General features: G+C 43.3%; 1 protein-coding gene and 1 long non-coding RNA gene across 3 annotated transcripts; one reads left to right on the top strand and one right to left on the bottom strand.

The window, feature by feature from the left end:
* Positions 1–426: 426 nt before the first annotated feature.
* On the bottom strand, positions 427–7464 carry LOC124072784. The gene is made up of 3 exons (XR_006845593.1): positions 6953–7464; positions 3130–3289; positions 427–1373 (listed from the first exon to the last, which is right to left on the bottom strand). It is a non-coding gene; the product is annotated as an uncharacterized LOC124072784 (long non-coding RNA).
* A 47-nt stretch (positions 7465–7511) lies between these two features.
* Positions 7512–18410, top strand: triobpb (TRIO and F-actin binding protein b). 2 transcript variants are annotated; one of them, XM_046414445.1, is made up of 12 exons: positions 7512–7929; positions 10399–10455; positions 10829–10897; positions 11034–11123; positions 11388–11497; positions 12606–13041; positions 13869–14124; positions 14420–14531; positions 15566–15725; positions 15958–16059; positions 16827–16913; positions 17195–18410. In XM_046414445.1, exons 1-12 carry the CDS (start codon positions 7924–7926, stop codon positions 17354–17356), a joined length of 1647 nt encoding a protein of 548 aa, XP_046270401.1. In that variant the 5' UTR covers positions 7512–7923; the 3' UTR covers positions 17357–18410. The 2 variants fall into 2 exon arrangements, with proteins under 2 accessions (XP_046270401.1, XP_046270400.1); XM_046414444.1 differs by lacking the exon at positions 7512–7929 and having other exon boundaries at positions 10366–10455.
* Positions 18411–18936: the final 526 nt, after the last annotated feature.

Here is an 18936-nt window from a genome sequence, read left to right as displayed (position 1 = left end):
CTCTCTAGAACGTCAGGAAATCAACCCTTAGCTCTGTTTGCTTGTGGCTCGGTGCTACCTGTGTGTGATCTGAAGGAGAACCAGCCGCTTTGTCTCCTATTTGAGAACCTTCTACTGCACTACCAGTGGTTTTTAATGTATGTTAACGTCAACCCCTCCCCACCACTGTTTATTTATTTACGTTAACCTGAGCCAGCGTGTGCCAGCTGTCACTTGCATGAGCGTTTCATTTCGCTTTCTAAAGCCCATGATATTTAATACAACCGCTCAGTAGAGGAACAGGCAGGCCACTGGCTCCATGTTGGCTCTGGGTCTGTGCGCGCTTCAGGGTCTCTTGTTGTGTTAGCTGAGAGCCACCATGGCTGTCATGGATGCTTCAGTTTCACCCATTGTCAGAACAGCCAATCGGATTGATCTGAGAGCGGGAGGACAGAGAGCATGGGGAAGAAGAGGCATGTGTCTGATGGGGGTCTGGTGGGCAGTTTATCCTCACACTCCTCATTGAAAGTGGAGCTGATAGCCGGAGCTTCTTTGTCAGGTAATGCTCATTAATTCCTTCATTGTTTTTATATCAAAACCATCGCAAAATATTTTCTGCTATTTAAATTATCCCACTTTTTACTGTCCTAATAGGTTCATTCATTAATCGAAGCTGTGGTTTTCGTAAAAGCTGTTAGATTACAGAGCATGTGGTTTGTAGTAAAGCTCCTCTGTGGGGAGCTTTAACAGCTCTCTGACTGGATTATGTTTCACTGTCTTCTAGTGTGTTTAGTTATCACCTGCCTTAACAGTTCCTCTTCAGATCTTGCATGAACCATGAAATAAAAGATCCTCTTGCACATTCATTCTAAGTCGCTGCGCTGTGGTTACACCTGTCTCCAGAAATGCAGTGTCACAGCTAGAATCAACAGCTTAGAGTATTTCAGTTCTCAAGAAAACTTTAATGTTGTGTTTATTTCACCTCACACTACAAAGATGGAAGATGCATTGCTTAGCATTGCTTGATTTTGAGTGCCACACATTTCTAATGATTGAAAACAAAGTTAATTGTGTTGTTGCTGCTTTGTTTTTCATTTCTATTCTGCTCCTTCACACCCTATTATTTCCCAGTTTTCTCTGAGGGATGCAATGATCGTCCAGGTTCGCCATCCATACTCGCAATGCCCGTCTCCAGCGATGAGCCCATCTGCCCAAAGTTCCAGCCCAACGTCTTTGACCCCTCCCGCTGCCATGACTGCCTGCGCCAGAGGCACCTGCACGTCGGCACAGAGGCAGCACCACACCAGAAATCCACAGCTGAGACAGGAGCTGCTGCTAAAAATGGGACTGACACTGGGATCGGATCAGGCAAAGGGGAGTTTTTGACACCGATCCTATCCCAGGCAGAGGAAAGAGACACCAGCAGCAAGGTAAGAAAGAAGAGAGGGCCAGAGAGGAAGAGGGAGGGAGATGAACAGAGCAGCTAGGTATCAGGGTGAAGATACCACCAGTGATACAATATGTGCTGAGTGATGGTATTAGCCGGACCTGAAGTTAGGCAAGAAGATGAACACATTATAGGTCACAGGTTAAGTCAGTGGACGCATGATGAAGCACTGCTGTATTGCCTGACTCAGCTTTATTTAAGTAGGTCTTAGACAAAAGAACTTGTCAGTAAGATAAAGTCAGTAAAGTCAGTATTTCTGTGGGTGCATGTGGAAATCATAAAGCACCTTCTAGGTTACCACAGTCATCATGCAAACAGCTCATGAGATCATGTTTGAGTGCTGCTTTGGAGTAAATTATGAAAAGGTCAGAGACTGAGAGCGAGAGGTAGGTGCCTTATATTATAAATTAACAAAGCTGGTTCACTTACTGCCATTTTGGGAGTCATTTATAATAATAGACATAGGGGTAACCTGCAGAAAGGATTGGAATGAGCCTATGTGGCAACCCTGCCTTTCTCTATTCCTTTTGCTTCCTTGACATAAAAACAATTTTGCAGTGACAGTGATTTATTGCACTACATAGTTTATGATGAATTCGACCACTATGCTTGGTAATACTTTGCCTTTAGTTTCTATGACGTTGTAGGGAGCAATGCAAGTTACTGACATTTACAGACAGTTTTAGATTATTTTTGAGACAGGAGAAGGGTTTATGGCAAGGAAAAAGGTGATGAAATATTAATGAAGAAAAGCCATGAGCCTGGTCAAGTTACAGAGGTGTAACCCTAATCGAACAGCAGACTGAACGTGTGTGTGTGACAGGGAGGACAGAGGGGACAGACGCTATTCAGCTCTACGTGAGGAGATCGAGCCAGACAGAGAGATGTAGGATTTTTATGTGCTTGCTTTCTTCTCTGTGATCTAAAATCATTGTGTATTTTCACCTACATGCAAAAAAAAATTATGTTATTTTCCAGAGTTTTCATAGTGACATTTTGGTAAGCCTTGCCTATGTGTGAAGACACAGTCATCAATGCCTCTTCTTCTGTGGCTGTGGGAAAGACGTAAGTGCGCTGTGGCGACGTGATTGGCTCGCATCTTAACTTGTCATCCTATCAGGAGGATTCTGATAGTCTGTCGGTGGTGAGCAGTTACTGTGATGTCAATGGAGGCCGCCTGGGTTATCAGGAGAGCTCTTTGTGCATCCTGAGCCCCGACTGTGAGCTTTACATCTGTGACGGTGACGACGACGATAGCACTGACAGGTGGGTTTACTGGATTGTGATAATAAATCATTTGGGAGAGCTAGTGCTAATCAAATTATAGACTTTAACGTATAATTTTAGTGTTTTTGTAAACTAGATTTTCATCACAGGACTAGGACATAGTCATTTAAAAGCACTGGCAAGTACTGTAGTGTGTAGTCGCATACTTTTAGTCTCATCAATCCTGCTCAACATGTTTGTAACTATTCAAGTTTGCACTTGCATAGCCGCTCTGTGGAATTCATATTATACTGGTTTAATTGTTCTCACTCTTCCATCGTTTGCCCCTTACTCCCCCCTTATCCTCCACAATCTCAATCTCTCACCTTTCCATCTCCACTCTTCTCATTCTTCTCCCATCTCCTCTTCCACGTAGCTGTCGTGACCAGGGTGACTACCAAGAGTTCAGCGGCTCTGTCAGTGCAGAGGACGAATACCTGCCACTCCGTCGCCGCTCAACCAAACTCGACATGACCCGGCTTGACCCTCCACCCCATCGATCCAACCCACGGACCTGGATGGATGAAGCTCGAAGCAGAGACGGCCTCAGCAGTCGATCAGGTGCGTGAAGTATTTTGTCAGCTGTTTCTTTAATTTCTTAAAAGATAGGATGTATCACTCGCCCGTAGTCAGCTGGGATAGGCTCCAGCTTCCCCGCGATCCTGACGGATAAGCGGTATAGAAAATGGATGGATGGATAGGATGTATCAAAAGAAGTTGGAAAAAGTGCATGAGTCTGTGGAAGCATAGCAAGGAAAAGGAGAAACAGCATCTCTGGATCTCTTATTTGAACACATACCACTACAAGTATGAGATCTCTGCACCAGTAGACTGAGCCTTCAGTCAACCCATGACTTACAACATTTGACCAATCCATATCCAGTTACAGCCAAAGGTGTTCTTTACTTGGCAATACTGTTTGATGTTACCAGCTGAGGTGTCTCAGAGCAATTATCAGTAATACAATATAGCTTCATTTGTGTCAGGAAACCTCTTCTAGATTCTGTTACTCCTTCTTTCTGTTTCTGTCATACTGTGTGACGTACCTTTTTTCCAGGGCTAAAAGAAGACAGAGAGAAGCGTGAAAGTGGCTACTTCTCCCTGGGAAGGGCAGCGGGGGCCCGTTTGCTCCGTGATAACAGCCCACCTGCTCCCTTCCGCCATTTTGAGAGAGGACATCCCATCTTCAGCAACAGAAACATAGAGCCCAGAGACACCATCCCCTTTAGAAATCCCAATCTTGGTGTGGCCTCTGAAAGGCAGATAACAAAAGCTCTAAATGAGGACCTACCAGTGGAAATCCCACCACCTGACCCCTATGAAATTGCTATTGAGGTTGAGGCACAAGTTGGTCCCCGCTCTCCAAGTCCTACACCTTTTAAGATAGCAGAGTCATTGGCTTCCACTGGGCGAAAAGGATTCAGCAGTTCATATGGCAGGGGTAACCCTTCGTCTCATGTCTCTTCATATCAACAATCAGGACGTTTTGATTCCTCAAGGCAAGGCTCAGCTCTGCAATCTCGCTCTTCTTCTCCTTCGCGTGGAAGCTTACCATTCAGGCGTAGTGAATCCACTGCATCCCTCAGCAGGCATAACTTGGATGGTGGAGGATGGACTCAAGGTATGGAGTCAGGGTCCAGGAACTCCTTGCAGAGCACACATGGGCGACGTGTTGAGTCAGGAACTCTGCCAAGAAACTTTAAATCCTATGCTAGTTCAGTCAAATCCCAGTCCAGCACTGTGTCTGATTTCAGAAGTGCCTTGAGAAAAACAGAAGTAAGTGGGTCTTTGAGTGGTCGGGGTCATAACAGCAGAAGCTCATCTCCTTCAAGAAGGGACTATAATCCTTCGGGCCAAATGTCTCTTCGCAAAACTGAAATCACCAGCAGTTCATCTAATGTACGTGGATGTGGCAGTCGTACTTCATCTCCATCTAGGAGAACTCCTACCAGTTTGCATGACGATCACAGTTCCTCACCACCAAGGAGAAATTACAGCTCATATAGCCAATCCATCCTTCGTAAATCTGAATCAGTTACATCCCTAAGTGGGCATGGTCACCATGGACGCTGTGGCTCCCCCATAAGAGAAGGCTATGATATTGAAAGCCAGGCTCTGCTACGCAACCCAACAGCTAGGCATGTATTGAATGACCAAGAACATGAAAGCCCCACCATGTCTCCATCCAGGCGAGGTTATGACACAAATCAGTCTGTGCTCCATAAGACTGAATCAAGCACTGTCAGCAGCAGTCGGGGTTGTAACAGTCGTAGTGTGTCTCCTGGAAGGAGAGGCTATGAAACCCCAACTCAGTATCGCCTTGGGAAAACAGACACCCGAGGTTCATTACGTGGCCATAGTCATGAAAGCCGTAACTCTTCCCCATCGAGGAGAAACTATGAAGCTCCCTCTCAGTCTCTGCTGCGTAAGTCTGAAGTAAAAAGTTCTATCAGAAGTCGTGATAGCCATAATTCATTGCCTTCAAGGAAAAGTTATGATGCTCCTGACTTATGCTCACTGCAGAAAACAGAATCTACCAAATCCCTTAACAGTAAGAATTCTAACAGTCGTAACTCCTCTCCTTCTAGAAAAGGCAACAGTGAGCCACCAGGCTATTCAGTCCTCAGAAATACCACTAATGGAGATTCCAGCCATACATTTCAGAGAAAAAACAATTACCATGACTCAAAATCTGACTCCAATCGTTCACCATTGTCCTGGCGGGAATCGACTCATTCCCACCGCAGCTCCTCATTATCTCGTGCTGCTTTGCCCTCTAGACAAACCACAAGTGGCAGCAGAACAGCTTTTGTCACTTTGGAAACACCCAGAAGTCCCGACAGTCTCAGATCTGGAGTTGGCAGACATGGCCATGAGGATCGCTGTCAATCTCCTAATGACAAGAGGCCCTCCCACCGTGAACGAAGCCCTTCTCCTGCACGTCATACTCAAATGCGGAGGCACACCTCCTCCCAGAGCTCCATGGAGTCCTCGGAGTCGGGCCAACCATCAGTAGGGTCTACAGGACGGAACAGGAAGGAGTATGCCATGATGGCTGATGTGCCAAAGGTCAGAATGATCCACCAGAGAGAAGGGTCTGGCCACATGGGGCAGCCTCAGAACCAGCAGCACTCTCGGAGACAGGAACTCTTTAAACCAGCCAGGTCAGATTTACATTACAACACAAAGAATGAAAGGAGTGGTGTTGGTAAACTATTTAAACATTGTATATGTTATTTAACATTGTGAAATAGAGCTGTTACGTGTATTTTCATGAGGTTTAATGGTGAGATTTAATGGTGACCAAGTTGTAAATCTAGATGATTTTACTTGTTCCACATTATCAGGTTTCATCAATTTGATCATCCAAAACAGATACACTGACTTATTCTGCTGTTTCAGCCACTCTCTGAGCAAGCATCCCTCCAGAGAGTGGGAAGACACAGGGGACACCGAGAGAGACTGGCACTATGGTAGCAGCGGATATCTATCTCGAGCTCAGTCCCCAAATTCTTTGCAGGTAGGTTGGCTGTGGTGACGGAGATACTTATTAAAGGTGCGTAGCCTTGCTAAAGCTAAACATTACTGGTAGAAAATTGCATCTGACAAAAAAGGTTGAGACCAAGATTTCAATACATAAAGAAACAGGACTCGGAGCAGTGATATGTGCCTGCCCTGCATCAAAGCACCTTTCCCTCTCTGCACAATATATTCCATTGCAGCGGAATTGAAGCCTGCTCTGTGGTTTTCACCTGCATAATTATGTTAATGCTTAACCACATCTTCCCCATGCCGTACACCAGATTTGAATATAGTGTGTGAATATGATACTCTGGAGGTCCACTCCATGTTTGCTCAGTTAGACATTGAATATCTTCATAATTGCAAGCTGTTTCTTTCCAGAGGCATGGCAATCCCACAGCGGATGAGGGTGGTTCTTGGAAAGGTAATCACCACAGATCAGAGCAAATGCAGGTATGTTATACAGCCTGTCTGTTTACAGTAAATATGTGTAAACGTACTATATGTGTGTGCCATATGGAGGATGAAGTTACAGCCGATTTTCTGCTATCACTAACGTTTATAGTGAACGTAAAAAACCTGTAGTACACACGGTTCAATAGAAGTTTATTGCAGTTCAGCTTATTTCAATGTGCGGTATCTTTCTGTTACTTATTTACTAGACATGCTGACAGTTTGTCCAGCGCTCACACAGATCCTGGCTATAATTGTGAAATTTTTATGTACTTGTCACCTTACCTTACTGCCATGTCCACTGTATTTCCAGCTCCCTTTAAATCCTCATTTAATGGCTGGTTGTTGTGTGTCTATAGACTTCACCTACACCCTACAGGCATTTCATAAGACTGACTGAGCTTTGTCAATTGTGGTCTGCTGGGGCATGTGTTGAAATTCCTGAACTGAAACCAATAGCTACCAAGAGAAGATTTTGGAGGGGTGGGGGGTACCACTTTATTTGCAAGTCCAGAAGACATTTAGTCAGGAAAGTACAAGAAATGAATTTATTCTGTGTGTTTTCAAAACTGGAGATTACGGAACATTTTTTTTAGGCAAGAGGAATCCCCTGAATTTTGAAAAGGTTTCCCCCCGAAGGGAGGGAGTGAAACCTCGGATTGAACCAACATCATCATCATTTTTATACGTATTCTTCTTGTAATAACCTGATGTGGGTGCAATAAATCGTATCTTTATTATTCCTCATGTTTCTCGGGGCTCTAATGGATCCCCCTGAGCCTCTGGAGGGCCCCGGACCCTGGTTTTATTGCCAGCATCGTGTGGTTAGGTAGGGTAGGCTTGTTTTCTCAAACGATCTTCGCGGACCCGCCCAGGAAGTGGTTGAGAGGGAGCAGCGAGCAGAGCCACATTCAGAAGTATCGCTGGCTACCCACGGCTTGTCAAAAAAAGTTGTGAAGTTATTGCTTTTAAACAGCATCATTTTGTCCATGTTTAGTCTTAGGAACGCGCTTTCTCCTTAAGACTGGATAGAAAGTCTGCCTTGGACGTTGGTGCTTCGCTTGGTGAAGTTAACATGAATGGCGGGGGTTAATCTAATTTCGCGTAACGCCTGTGCCCTGCGAGAAAGTAAGGTTTTAGCTCGAGAGGTTTAGCTAAGCTGAAGGAAAAAAATTGTGAACAAGGGGGGGTTTATTTGCGTGAGGTGACGGTGCTTTCCTTTTGTCTTTAATTTACCCTCTCTGGATCCTGTTATCATGACGGTAAGTTGCACCTTGAAAACATTTTTGTTTTTCCTGTCTGTCACTTCTTCCTGAATGAGACATTAAAAATGTACACACACACACACACACACACACATATGTAGCTATGTATATTTAGCCTATATTGAATCACTTCTGGTCCAGGAGCTGACCGTTTAGTTTTAGGCTTATGCAGACTACGTGTTTAGTTTTAATGCACTGTTCTGGTCAGCGTTTGCTTAATTGGACAGAAATCAAACTTACTGCTAGCTTAAAACTGATATATTTTTTATTGTGTTGTCATTTTTAATGTACATCCATGTACCTGCCTAAAATTACTGAAATCTTTAAACATTTCCAAAAGAAAAAAAAAAATGGGTGCTGGTCTCCAGGTGTTGTGTAGTTCCATCTGTTTACCCAGTGTTGTTTACAGTAGCAGCAAGTGCCGTTAGCCGTTAGCTTGTCTTGTGTGTGTCAGGTTTTACAGCCAACTGTGACTTATGTTCACTGTTTGCACACAGACATCTGCAAGAAAGCCTTGCAGCCTAAACTGTCATGAGTGTATACATGCATCAGTACTCCTGTTCACACCCGAATTAAGAAACAAGTGAAGAGGACAAGCATCCGTGTTAAAATAGGATTAAAAAGGACAAGGCTCACCTGACAGTAGTCTTGTATTGTGATGGGAGACAGGAGTCAGTAAGAGTGTATTTTTTCTCGGTCTGTTGCCAGTGAGTTTGACCCTTCTGTCTCTGACTTTTCAAGCAAGGTGAGAGCACATTACAGAGAAAAGCACTGTAGCATTAGGGTTACTGCTACTGGCCTTTTTTCTGTCCCCTCCTGTGGCCATTCCCTGACCTACTGTACAAGCAAGTGTGGACTAGACAACATTAATTTATGATGATGATGTTTGACACATCATCGCTTACACCAACAGTACCTGCATACACACACATACACTCACACACAGTTATAGATGAGGAAGGAAATGTAACAGTATTAAAAATTCACCAGTGATTACGCCTCTTAATCGCTTTCATTTTGTCAGATGCAGCCTTCTGTCTCTGAAACAAGCGTCCTATTGTATGGCCAGACAGAACCTGACCATCCATAAAATTTGTTAGATTAAAGAAGATAAGTAGCATCGATGAACTGGCTTGTACAGAGCAAAAACTGGGTGGTACTGCGGTTTGAAAGAACACAACTGAAACCAGGGAGGGAGTATAAATACAGAGCAGGGTTGGTTGGAGATGACAGAGCATGCAGAGAAGTTATAACAGAATACCGATTGGCAGCAGAATAAAATGATGTACCGAGGGAACACAATGAACAATAAGCAGCTGTGATAGATGCCAGTGAGAGATGAGATGTCAAATGTGTAAAGAGATTTAAAAGTGAGGAATGTATATGCTCGTGAAAGAGAGATAAGCAAAGTGAGGAATGCAGTGCTGGAAAAAGTGGGCTAATCTTAATCTGGGATCAGCACATCTTGACGCACCAATCGTGTGTTTTCCCTTCCTTCTTCCTATCATCATGTCAAAAGCAAAACCAGGCCTGTTTCTAGAAATATTTTAATGAAGCTAAAGTGCATTTGTAGAGAAGCTAACTCTTAAGCACTCCGCTTGAGCAAGAGACATGCAGAATATTTCATAGTGTGCAGCAGCACGAGCAGGAAAGTAACTGTAGTCACGTGTGGTCCCACGGCAAATTTCTTGAGTTTCCAAATCTTTTCTCTGCTCTTGTTTCCGTCTGCCTGTCGTCTTCAGATATTCTGCATCCTCACCCTTTACAGGCCTCTTTGTTTCCTGTCATTTTTTGCACCTCGCATGTGCCTGTGTTTTCACTGATATGTAGTGCTGCAGTGCAAGAGAGCAGTATGCTGTCATGCAAACATTATGTTGTTATATTAACAACATGGGGCTTTGTTGAATGGCAGCAACACATCCAGTGTTAGTGCCAAGTGTTAAAAATGAATTCAAACCATAGATAACTTAGTGATCTAAGTGTATTCACGTGTCCTGAAAAGTAGCTTAAAAAAAGCATACACATAAAGTACAGGTATCTACATTTACTGGTACCAGTACTTACTTTACTGCTTTCAGTGTGCACTTTAGGAAGAGCAAGTTTCTCCACTGTTGAAACTGGTTTATGTCCTTGTGCCAGAACAAGCCTGGAGCATTGTATCTGTTATCCTAATGCACAAAGAGGTTGCTGCTGAATTCTTATATAGACATATAACTATACTGAGTGTGCCCCACCCTTTCATATATCTCATACTGCTCATGCTGTTCCTGTTCACTTTCTCTTTACTTTTGTCTCTGTAAAATCGTTTGAGACCTGCCTGTGATAAAGCGTTATATCAGTGAATGACCTGGACTTGCACACACAGCACAGTTTCTTCCTTCCTTCAGATGTCTTATTTGTAACGTTTCCCTCAAACATTCAGATGAAGTCCAGTGAATGTGACACTGTATGCTCTGTCCTTCGCAGCCTGACCTCCTGAACTTCAAGAAGGGCTGGATGTCCAAACTGGATGAGAGTGGAGAGGTAAGACGCGCTCTGCTCAGAAGTCCTGTCTTCCTCCTCCCCGCGTCCCTAATGAGAGAGGTTGTGTGTAAGGCGATAGCAGCGGATTAGTCTCTTTATTACAGTAATAGCTTTTCGGCTTGAAGCACAACAGGTGTCTCCTCTCTTTGAATGATATGCTTGAGTGAATAAGCTTCTCACTTCACATATCAAATACTGCAGGCCCGCTGTTTAATACGGGGCCTTCCTGCATCACTGTGCTGTTGTCATTGCTATTTCAGGCTTACGCTGAAGATCAAGTGATGACAGCTCTTTATTTCTAGTTAGATGTTGTCATCCTGTTGTTTTGTCGTATTTTCTCATATTTGATTTGTTATCTGCTGCGTTTCTTTAGTGGAAGAAACATTGGTTTGTTTTGACCGATGCTGGACTGAGGTACTACAGAGACTCGAGTGCAGAGGAGGTATATTTATTTGATATTTGAAATTTTGTAAGAATTCTAATAATGACATTCATCAAAAAACATATTGTGTTAACTGTGATAATACCAGAGTGTAAGAGGAACGCATTTTGTCTCTCATCCTGTGTTTTCTCTATAGAAAGATGACTTGGATGGAGAGATTGACCTAAAATCCTGTGTGAAGGTGTCTGAGTTTGATGTGGAGAAGAACTATGGCTTTCAGATACAGGTGAGTGTCCCTGTTACAGGTCAGTCTCTCTCTATCCCACAGAAAGTGTATTCGACTTATTTTCTTCTTTATACTCATCACTTATCAGTGTTTACCACACCTGCTATCAATTTCTGCCTCTTTTTCTTTCTTGTTATTTCGTTATCATGACTCACATCTCTGTCGGTATCCCTTCCACTTTTCTCTCTCTTTCACTTGTCCTTTATTGTCTCTAACTGTCACTCCTTTGTGTCTCCTCAACCTGTTTTCCCTTTTGTTTTGCAGACGCGGGAGGCTGCGTTCACACTGTCAGCCATGACAGCTGGGATCAGGCGGAACTGGATAGAGGTTTTAAAGAAGTGCATCCGGCCCAGCAGCTCTCCAGACCTCACACAGTAATTGACAGTTTGATTTTTAGATTTGAAAGCCTAAATATGAATATAGACAACTTTAGAAATGTGGGTAATCCGCTGTTAGCAGCATTTTTAACCTAAAATTTGTACTTCACAGTTTGGTTACGTTTTAGACTTTGCCCAGATTAATTCAGTAATTTTTTTCAGACCTTGCTCACTTCAGTTAAAAAGCACTTTAATTCCCTTATGTAAGCCCTTCCCTTTCTTGAGAGAAAAACAATATATATATATATATTATGACTGATTCATATTGATAAGTTATCATGTAGGAACTGACTCTTTTGTACCACCCTAATAAACTCAGATTAGATTTGGTGGAGTTTAGTAGTTCTGCTTCACAGCTTACTTTTACATGTTTTTTTTTTTATAGAGCAGCACAGTCTTTTGTGTAATCATGGAAAAAGGTGTGTCGGTACTTGCGAACACAGTTCTCAAATGCAGCAATTCAGAGGTGAATCACCTGCAAAAAGTTGCAAAATAAAAAGACGCAAAGAGTTTCTTTTAGTAACTCCCCTCACATTGGCCAATGAGCTGTGTTGACATTTTGAAACATCATGACACTTTGTCATGGATAGCTTGTGTGGAGCAAATGTCATTGGTTGGTTCTAAATTTTCAACTTTCTGCCCGATAAATCAGCATTTAAGGAGGTTTTCTGCTTTATTCCACACGTTGATCTTGAAGTGCTTTGGTAGCCTCAGTCTGCCTGTCTGACTTGCTCATTTAAGCTCTTGGTGCAGCAGAACCTTGACTAAATACAGTCAGATAAGAGGCTCTGTTACTCACCAGCAACTTTGGCCCTGAAGAGTTTCAGTTGTTGTACACTTTGGCTATTGCAGATAAATCAAAGTTTCATTAGTTACTTGGGGTATCAGTGTTTGTTCTGTTTTCATAATGAGTCACTGCCAGCTGTGCCTTGAGTGTTCACATAGAAGCTTTCTATGCTGTTCATTTACTTTTTGTATCACCCTTAGTGAATCTGAAATAGGATTTCTGAGGTTATCAAGGGTCACACCTTCAGTAAATATATATGTTTTTATTTTTTGTTTTAATAACCTTCATTTTTAATTGTTTGTGTCTCATCTTCTCTAGATTACCCGACAGCAGCAGTGACAAGGAAAACTCCCATTCTCGCTTCATGCTGTCTTCTCGTCGGCCATCGTCACGTCTTGCCGACGTTCAGTCGGAAGTTTCGACCTCCGCCCCTCTTGCTCATCGCAGGTTCGACTATGTTGAGCTGTCCCCTGTTCCCGCCTCGTCCAGCCCTCTCCCTGCCGGTCAGAGAGAAGCAGGGGAGGGCCAGGGGAGGGAGCACAGCCAGTCTCAAGAGGAGAGGAACACGAGCAGCCAGTGGGAGGCTGTGCTGTCCAGGAAGGCCGCTGGCACCGGATCGAAGCCACGCGTGGAGGATGAAATAGAGAAAAAGTGGGCCGAGATTGAACGCTTGCCGTTAAAGGAGATGAGCTCCCTGCCGTCAATGACATCTCGGTCTCCCAGCCAGTCAGCCAGTGAGGCGCTGCAGAGGGAGGTAGTGCGTGGAGATGATTTTCCAATTTGCAAATTAATAAAATGCAAATTAACTCTTCATCTGTCTGGATGAAGTAAACATTTCCCACTTCTGCCTGTTAACACTTAAGCTACTATTTTTCTGACCTGCCTCTGCTCTTCAGCAGTGTTTTCCATCTCAGTTACGCAGTGTAAAATGAAAAGTAAAAACGATGATTGAGCCTAAGACTAGCGAGATTACGGAAAATGCTTCTGAAACTCCTGTCTGCTCTGACTGTGTTGTGCTGTGCATCTTTGTTTTGAACCTGTTTGCAGTTTCACACATGATACGCAGACAGCTGCACCACAAGCCTGGGAGGAGACCGCTGCTAAATGCTGATTTTTTTCGTTGTACAGTCTAATGAAAGTCAAATGCTGCCTTTGTGTATAAGCTTCTGTTTTAACATGAGTCTAATCAGGTTTTGAAAGGTCAACAGTGATTGAAGCTGAAGTTCAAATAACTTGAACTTTGAGCACAAACAACCATAAATCCAAGAAGTGCACGATGCCCAGGGTTAGCAGTGGAGTGAGCTCTGGCATCTGTATTAACATCTGTCTGCAGCTGGTGCTCAGTGGTTCAGCCATGTTTGTATCATGTGTAGGGCATGTGTTGGCAGTGAGACCCTGCAGCAGATTAATTGATTTGACTAAAGTATTCTTCATACAAGTTGTTTAAATTGTATCTCACAGTTGACATCTTGAGCCATAACCTGCTACGCTAATCATCCTAATCACATGTTCAGTTAATAGCCCTCTGTCCCACACCCCCGTCGCTCAGTGGGCTTTACCTCCATCTTCGCCTTTTCTCAGGTGGCGTCACTGAGGCAGCAGCTGGAGCAACTACAAGGAGGGAGAGGGGGAGGAGGAGGAGGTAGAGGGAGAGACGGGGGCGTAGTGAGGGGCGGCTGCGGGCCCGAGGCCCCCTGCGGCCGCAGCCTGGCAGCCATGGAGCGTGCTCATCGACAGGCGCTGGAGGAGCTGCAGAGGCAGCACAACCGCCAAATGAAGGAGCTGGAGAACGAGAAGGACAGGCTGCTGCTGGAGGAGACCCGGGCCACCGCACAAGGTCAGCTGACCAGACCACGGGGTAGCAAAAAATATCAAGACCAGAATAATTGTGAAGGCAGCTTTAAACCTGAAATTGACAGTTTTATACAAGCATCCCGTACAGATACGGCCTTTTCTAATGCAGCTTAAGGCTCTAAATATTTGTTATATTAAGACTGAAAAATTTACTGAGGAGCTGAAAGTGAACTTTTTTTATTTTCTAATGAGTCTAATGAGAAAGTCCTTGATGTGCTGTTAACTGCCAGCGGGCGATCACATAGAAGCTGTGTCACGCTCGTGCGTTTGTGTTTCAGTAATGGAGGCGCTGAAGAAGAAACACAAAGAGGAACTGGAGAGGGAGGTGGAGAAAGTCAAAAGGCTGAGCAGCGGGGTGCTAGATTCACAGACTTTGCGAGTCCAACAACAGTAAGTAACTTTGTGTGGTAGAGATGTGCACTTGTCACCCAGATACTTGGGTGGCACAGGAAACTTAATAATATAATAATAATAGTAATAGCACCACACTCAACCAGTTTTAATCCCTTATCAATAGCAGGACTGACGCCAGTGGTAGATAAAAAAAACATGTTGATTTGTATAAATTGCAAGCGTGCAGAAATACAAGCATATTAAGAAGTTTGCGAACTGCTTCTCTTCCACTTTGTGCTTTCAGGCCATTTTGCCCTGAAAATAAATTACTGGTTGTAGCCTGGCCCTCGATCTCAGTCAGTGCAGGCCAACAGTGGCAATTTCTCTGAATAGCTCTCTTGTGCTTTTAAGTGGGACCTTACTGGCCCCAGATGGGTTTTCAGTGAAATAAAAAGCAGAATTTGCAGATTCCTCAACAATCCAGCCTTCCTTGTCTACGCAAGGCCATTACCACAGCAGCCACTGGGTCCAGTTAGGCGCGTAAGGAATGCAGAAGAATTTGGTCATGGATTAGTTTCCTTTTGTAAGCTTCACAAGGCCTTTGACACAATGCTGTCTCAGTGGCTGCTACTGGAACCTGCATTTTAGGGTTTATCTGTGTTGCCTACTCTGCTTTTTTTTCCACTCTTTGCACGCTCCTTCCTTATTTTTGTGGTTATTGGTTATGAGCAGTAAAGGCATTTAAAAACCACAGTAGGAAATACTTTCCTCATGAAAATGGAAAGGGTAATAAGCTCATACGTTTTCACATCATGTTGCTGTTATTAAATGTAATCAGTGCTATACACTCAGTGCAGAACTTATGAGTTTGTTTGTCTGTGCATGACGTGTAAGAAAAGGTCATCCCACTGGAACAATGGTGTGGCTTCAGTTCTGCATCTAATTCTGAACTTGGTCACATATTAAATACATGTTGATTTCTCTAATTTTCTCTTATTTCTCTAAGAATTTCAGTCATTCCTAGTTCCTGCAGTTAGGTTCACTAAGGGCCAGATATGACAGTTTTGCTTGTCAACTATCCATTTCTGCAGGGCAGAGAGTCAGGCCATTCAGAGGGAGCTGGCCAGTCTCTCTGAGCGCTACTCTCAGAAGTGTCTGGAGCTAAACCGAACTGAGCAGCAAAACGCTGAGCGAGAGCGGGAGGTCAGCCGTAAGGAGAGAGATATGGAGCAGCTGAGGAAAGAGAACCAGGTGAGTTTGTCAGCAGATTCTGAAAATGTGCTCGTGAGAACGGGACGGGTGGTGGAGCAGCCTCGTCGTGTCGGAGTCAAAGCTAACTCACAATGAAAGATTTTTCTCCTTGATGTTGCGTTGGCTGGTGAGATTTGACTCTGTGGTCTGACGACCAGTGAAAACACCAGTGATCCTTGCGTATTGAACAGGTACGATTCAAATAACAATGACGAAATCTTTTCCTCTGCAGGACTTAAAGGCCCGTTTGAAGGAGGAGATCAGTCGTGTGCACTCCACCATCGCAGATCAGCGCTCTGAGGACAACAAAGACAGGACGCACAGTGAACTAGAGGTAGCAGCTATTATGCTGTATACTTGAAACTGAAAGTGGATTCTGGCAGTCGGGGTCTGACAGTTTTTTCTAACTTTCCGAGCTGCCAGCCACACCCATCACATAGTACCCACTGCATTAGGCTCAAATGTGTTATTTGCAGCAGAAGTTGACACTCGGAGTAAGTGGACAAATCTTACACCCAACGAGTCCTCTAAAAAGGGCAGCCTACTCTCTGCCTCCCTAATCTAAGAACAATTAGTGAGTGATCATTTCCAGCATAACAGAGACATCTTTTTTGCAAAAAAAAGGACACTGATTCTGAATATTCAAATAAAAACTGTTCTGTGCTGTAATTGCAACACAATTCTATTTGGCTTTATCATGGTGGGAACAAAAGACAGCATAAAGACCTCAAAACCTGAACTGTTTTAACCAGAAGGGAAGTGAACTGAACCTTTAAGACGTAAGACGCTCTCCAACCGTTCAGTTTTGTTTAGCAAAAATGTTAGCAGTTTGTTTTTGCTCTTGGTGATTGCTACACTGGTGTTACAGTTTTCAAAGCACAGAGGGAGTGTCATGATAAATAATTACTGGCCAAATATAAATGCAGTGTTTAAATGACAGAGAACTCAGCCACAGTTACTGAGCTTTTTTACTGGCTGTGATGATTCTGTAAGGATTTAGGACAACGACACGATGTTTTGTACGTGCTGTCTTTTGTGTATTTCTGTTCTTCGGCAGCGAATGGCAATCAACACTGTGCTGTCTTGTTGTTTTCCTCCCAGGTTCTTCTCAGGATGAAAGAAAACGAGATAGAGTACTTACACAAGGAGATCAGCTGTCTAAGGAACGAGCTGCAGTTTCTTAACACGGTACTGTGTGTGTGTGTCGTGGCAGTGTCACTTGTACAAGTGTGTGTATTTTTTTTCTGTGAACCCAACACTATTAGGTAAATAATGTGGAATGTTAATCCTCATATCCTTGAACAAGGTCTTTGTTAATTGTCTGTTGACTGTAATAGTCAGATAAACACAATACAATTATTAATGTAATGTAAACACAACTACAGCTTGTTTTATACAGACAGCAGACACAGTTTCTCGTAGTGGCTGTGTTGTCACTCAGAGCCTGTCTGCCGCTCTTTGCCCCGCAGGAGAAAAGGCTGGCCTGTGAGCGATATAATGAGATGCACGAGGAGCTGAATGGGATGAAGGGCCGGAGCGAGAGAGAGATCCAGAGTCTGAAGGAGCACTTGAGGCTGGCCATGGCTGCTCTTCAGGAGGGCCAAAAGCTGGGTAACAGCCTGGACCACTGAGAGTATCCAGCTGGTACCAGTGGTACCAGTATGTTTTTATGTTTTGCAGGTCTGTCTGCACCTTGTTGACTGAATCAAAGAGATATACAGAAAAGCAGAGGAAATGAGTGCTGGACTTGTACAGTTCTGGCAGTGTGGGGACCATGAATAGTGCCTTAGTTTTCAGTCATTCTGCCAATGAGCAGCGTAGAATAGCTATTAGCTGGTTTCATTACACTGGGCCACACAATATATATAAAACTGCACTTTTCTTTTTTGTTTTTATTATAGCTTTCGCTTGCTTTTAGTGCAAGCCTGTATGAGTGCACGTTTGGTCTGAAAACTGGAATATTTGTTGAGTGACGTTTTTTTTTTTTATCAGGTAGTGAAGAGCTCATACTGTTATCAGCTTTTTTGTTGGATAGTCTGCCTGTGTGTCTTTTGCCTGAGACAACAGGGCTCAACACAGTTACATAAGAGCTACTCTCAGTTTTCTATGTTCTACAGCTTTTGTTTACTCCGTGCCAGTGGCGCGTTTCTTTAGAAATGGGAGCTTATCATTTGCTGTAATTAACTTTTTTTTTTTTTACCTGGAAACAAGTGTGCTTATGTAGTGCTGCGTTAATGAATATGAAATTCTGAAAATAATTGTGGGGATTAATACAGAACAAGACAACAGACATTTCTTATTCCTGATGGTCTGAATTAGAAGATGATCTATAATTGTGCAGAAGGAAATCCAGGCTCAGCTTTCTTTGGGGATGCTTGCAAAAACTGTTTAGTGAATGTTTTCCCACATCACAGATGTCTTTATTTTTAACCCGTGGCTGAGAAGCAGGAACTCTCAGGCTTCCAGTCCCTCCTGATCATTATTGGCAGTTATATGCCACCACCACAGAAGATGACAGGTGTTGCATCGATGAGCCAATTTTTTATTGACAGTATGAATTGTGGTAAAATGACTTATCTACCTGCCTTTTAAAAATATTTTCATATTTAATGTACTGTAGAGGCTGTACCATCTTTGTAAATTATACACAGTTTTGCAATCAATAAAATAAGTTTATCAAAAACACTTCTGTACTATACATTTGCTTTTAATAATGCTGTATGTCTGAACACTGTTCTTCATTTGTTTTATACCACTACACTGTTGCCTCAAACGATAACAGTCAATTGAAAGGTTTTAAAAGAAAAACATCCCATATTATTTAGATTTTTTTAAAAAAAATATTAAAGCTGCAAGTTTATTTAAGCAGTAATGACATTATATAGACAAAAGTATTGGGCTACCTGACCGTTACACCTACAGGGGCTTAAATGACATCCCATTCTACATACATAGACAGCTTTGCAGCTACAACAGCTACAGGTTGGGGTCAGGGCTCTTTATGTAAGGGCCAGTCAGGTTCTTCAACGCCATACTCAACCAGCCATGTCTTTATGGAGCTTGTTTTGTGCACCGGGCCACAGTCATGCTGGAATAGAAAAGGGTCATACCACACCCGGATTCAGTAATAAAGAGGTGTGCCCCAATACTTTAGTCTATACAGTGTATTTTATCGGTCTCTCGGTGGTTGATCGCCTCCTGTTGTGCAGAA

Source organism: Scatophagus argus, chromosome 16, assembly GCF_020382885.2.
Source record: "Scatophagus argus isolate fScaArg1 chromosome 16, fScaArg1.pri, whole genome shotgun sequence".
NCBI lineage: Eukaryota > Metazoa > Chordata > Actinopteri > Scatophagidae > Scatophagus > Scatophagus argus.
This window is presented reverse-complemented; position numbering and strand designations above follow the sequence as displayed.